This window comes from Chanos chanos, chromosome 12 (assembly GCF_902362185.1).
Source record: "Chanos chanos chromosome 12, fChaCha1.1, whole genome shotgun sequence".
Taxonomy (NCBI): domain Eukaryota; kingdom Metazoa; phylum Chordata; class Actinopteri; order Gonorynchiformes; family Chanidae; genus Chanos; species Chanos chanos.
The window spans coordinates 7503098-7506961 of NC_044506.1; the positions used below are offsets into that span (position 1 = coordinate 7503098).

At 42.9% G+C, this 3864-nt stretch overlaps 1 protein-coding gene across 1 annotated transcript; it reads right to left on the reverse strand.

The window, feature by feature from the left end:
- Positions 1-2656: 2656 nt before the first annotated feature.
- LOC115824681 (peroxisomal membrane protein 11B-like) lies at positions 2657-3603 on the reverse strand. Its single transcript, XM_030788437.1, has 2 exons — positions 3587-3603; positions 2657-3119 (listed from the first exon to the last, which is right to left on the reverse strand). Exons 1-2 carry the CDS (start codon positions 3601-3603, stop codon positions 2657-2659), a joined length of 480 nt encoding a protein of 159 aa, XP_030644297.1.
- Between the last annotated feature and the right edge of the window lie 261 nt (positions 3604-3864).

Genomic DNA, 3864 nt, shown 5'->3' on the forward strand with positions numbered 1-3864 from the left:
AAGTCTAGGGTTTTTATTAAACTAAAAAGCACTGAAAACATAACATAAGTCAGCGCAGCCTGCTCCAAGGTTAAACCGCCCGCCCTCTTCATGCCAGGCTTGGGGTGTATTTATAGACAGGAGCAAACCATGCTCAGGTGAGCCAGACAGGTAACTTAAAGGTGACACCTACCTGCCTGGAAGAATAGAAAAGAGAAATAAATAAGGCAAGCCACCAGCAGGGGAAAACACAATCAGTGTCACTGTGCCATCTTAAGGGGCAGAGGAACATAACAATGGGTATAAATAAATGAATACATTCCTTAGAAATAAACAAATACATGCATACATACACAAAATGTCTTTTTCTCTTCCCTGACATGTGCCACATGTCAGGAATGTGAGTCTTTATTCAGGATTTTTATGAGCAAAATTGGAGTATTGGACCGCTAGACTACAACAAACTTATAAATTATCAGCAAACTTTGCAGATGTGTAATCGTCAGCTTTCCTGCCAGTCTTTGTCAGCCCTTTGACTGCTGTCACCCAAAGAAGTGAATTAGTCACATTCAGCGGTAAGATATGACACAATGACTATGTCCAAAAGGAAATACAAATACTGTAGGTGGCTTTTTGTGAAGCCTTAGGCCTCACCTGAAGGGTTACACTGAGACAAATGAAATGATTCATCATGAATCTTCACAGACAACTTTTAAAAACCATGAGGGAAGGTCAGGAAGCAGCTGGGTGTGAAATACTTTGAAACACCAAACCTTTTTCCAGCACTTTGGCTTCAAGTCTGAGTCTTTTAAAGGTTTCATTTTGCCCATCAGTGCGAAGTGCGTACACACACACACACACACACACACACACACACACGCACACACACACACAATAACATGACCTTGGTACTACCCAGAGCTTTCATCAAGAAGTCAGGTGCAAAACAAAAAAAAATCTTCAGCTGAAAACACTAGCTCTAGAGGACATGAAGTCAATCAGAACATTAACCTGTATTACACAGAATGCAGTGGACTGACTTTTCATCTGGAAAAGTCTTCTCAGGTCATTGCTTTGATCTCACGTCAGCCCAGGATGTGTATTTTGAATGACATGCAATGGTTTCAGTTTCACATATATGTGCAGTCACACAGGCAACACACTGGATAGAGGTCAAGGCATCTTTTATTTCAGAAATCCATCTTCACAGCTCCATCATCTCCCCTCTGAGGCTGCTATGCATAGTGCAACATTCCACTAGACTCAAAATATAGAGGCATTACTTCATTATTTTTCCAACTCCAACATAATATTCAGAGATAGTCACCTCTTGTGAAAACTAAAAAGTGATCTATCATTTCATCGTTCATTTGTTTTTACAAAAGCCTGCTTCTTCATGCAGCGTCAGAGATATGTTTATGATATATTTATATGACACAAGGCCTGACAAAGCCTTTTCCTGAACTAAGAACTACATAAAGCCAACACCAAAATAACCAAACATGGCTTAAACAAACAAAGCGAAAAAACATTAAAAAAAAAAAAAACTAATTTATATCTAAATTTACCTCTGTTAGGTTATAATTCAATTCTGATGGCTTTTGTCTCAGGCCTCAGTTCACACCAGACCCTCATTCTCTGAGATTCATTAATGCCTACATCATCAGAATGAGAGAGAAAAACACACACAGACACACACACACACACACACACACAGCAGATCAGAATAAGGAGGGTCACCTACCCCAGATCTGGCAAGTGTGGACAAACTTACCCTGCTTAGTTAATCATTACAAGCTTTAGATCTGAGGAGTCAATTCTGGATAATAACTGGATATTCACCAGATTGTTATACCAGCAGAACAGTTGTGTAACTACATGGACTGAATGAGCTTTGAGGGCTAGGGGAGTCTCGAAGAGCCATACAGCATCATGACCACATGTAAGCCCCTATTTATAGTCTCAGATGCCTCTCCTCCTCATTTGCAATGCAAAATCATACATTTCATGCAGTCATGATGTCCACAACACCCTACCCTCCAAGAATTCAGTTTAAAAGTAATGCAAGGCAAAAAAATGTCTCTTGATTTCAGTATGAAATACATGGGAGTAAGTCACATTGACTCCTGTGGTATTTTAAAACTATAATGATATAATCACAACCGTTATTGGTAATATCACCGTGGCCAAACTATTTTGTATTTTTCGTGGATGAGAGGGGAAAAAAGTATTCATCCGCAAGTTACACCAATCTGACAAGGCAAAACAAGACAGCTCTGTAAAAGTATGTGGTTCCATCTGGTTTATTTTGGACGTAATATAGGCTGCTCACTGATTTGTTAGTTTATTTACATCTGTTTTATTCACTAGTGAGAAAGTGACAGGTATAAGGTTTGGGTTGTGCTGTGAAATCATAGAGCAGAGGTGTCAGTAGAAATAAGCACAGTCCAATGACTGGCTATTCACCTAAGGCTGACGACAAAGACCATGTTCAGTGTGAGAATACAGTACACTGATTCGCAAACATATTTACACACACACACACACACTCACACACTCTCACTCTCTCTCTCACACACACACACACACGTTAAAACCACACAGAACAGAGTCATCCACTTCAGGAACAAACCAGTGGCTTATGGGAATTGTAGTTCATGGATGGGGAGGATGGGGCTCAGGGCTTGAGCTTTAGCCAAGGGTGGATGATCGTAAGGATGGTGAGGATGGAGGAAGCCAGGCCACAGGCACCCACAAATCCCGTCCCAGCTGGGTAGAGAGCGAGCAGGTCCAATGGGATGAAGACGTCGCACAGGTTCTTCAAAAGGTCCAAGAGCAGGGGCGGGTTACTCCGCAACACACTGACCAGGAGGCGGAGCTGCCTGTGGTGGCGGAGCTGCCTGTTGAGGCGGAGCTGCCTGTTGAGGCGGGCCGTTATGATGGGGAAGGCAGGAACTGGAGCTGAGGCAGGGGAGGGGAAAGGGCTAAGGGAGAATTCTCCATTTTCTGGGGTAGGGGCGAGAGGAGAGGGGCTGGACAGGGAACCTTTGGCTGAGCTGCTCCATGCCTCTCTCTCCATCAGCAAATGGATCTCATACGCATCTCTGGTCAAGTTCAGAATGAGGGCGAACAAGTAATATCTAGAGAGAGAGAGAGAGAGAGACATTTATGACAATTTTGTGTGAAATTAACTTGAGTAAGGCGGTACTTGCTTGTCGTTTATATTGTGACGACCCCGTCTAGGGTGAAACATAAAATGCGAGGGAGAACCTCCTTCTCCTGCCACCACAGTGACCCAAAACACCAACACTCAACACAGACATAACACTTGTCAGCTTTTCTTACTAAATATAACTATTTACAAAACACAAAAGAGTTTGGGGGAGAGCCGGCACCCACCCCCTACTACTGCTGACTAAGAAAGCGACAGAAACGAAAACACCACCATAACTCAACTATTTACAACTATGTACTCAGTAGTCCACATCATCATCACCAGCAAGTTTCTATACCAGAAAATCCTCTATTGACACAGCAGCAGGAGTTTCACAGGAGGTTCAGCCAGATGTGCACTGTGCAGCCGTCGTCTTTTAAAATTCCCTCACACCTTCTCCAGCCAATCATGACCCACCAGCAATCTGAAAGGAAGAATGGGGTAGGGAGCGAGAGAGAGAGAGAGAGAGAGAGAGAGAGAGAAAAACACCCAAATACAACAGGAGGATGTGTGTGGGAGTTCTGTACACAGAAAAAGCTCAGTGCACAACTTTGACTCTTTCCCTTAAATACCCATCCAGAACAAAGAAGTTACCAGCCAAATGGAAATATGCATGTATTGTGAATTAACAGATCTGAGGACCTTAGGAAGGAGACAGGACCCTGGAGCCG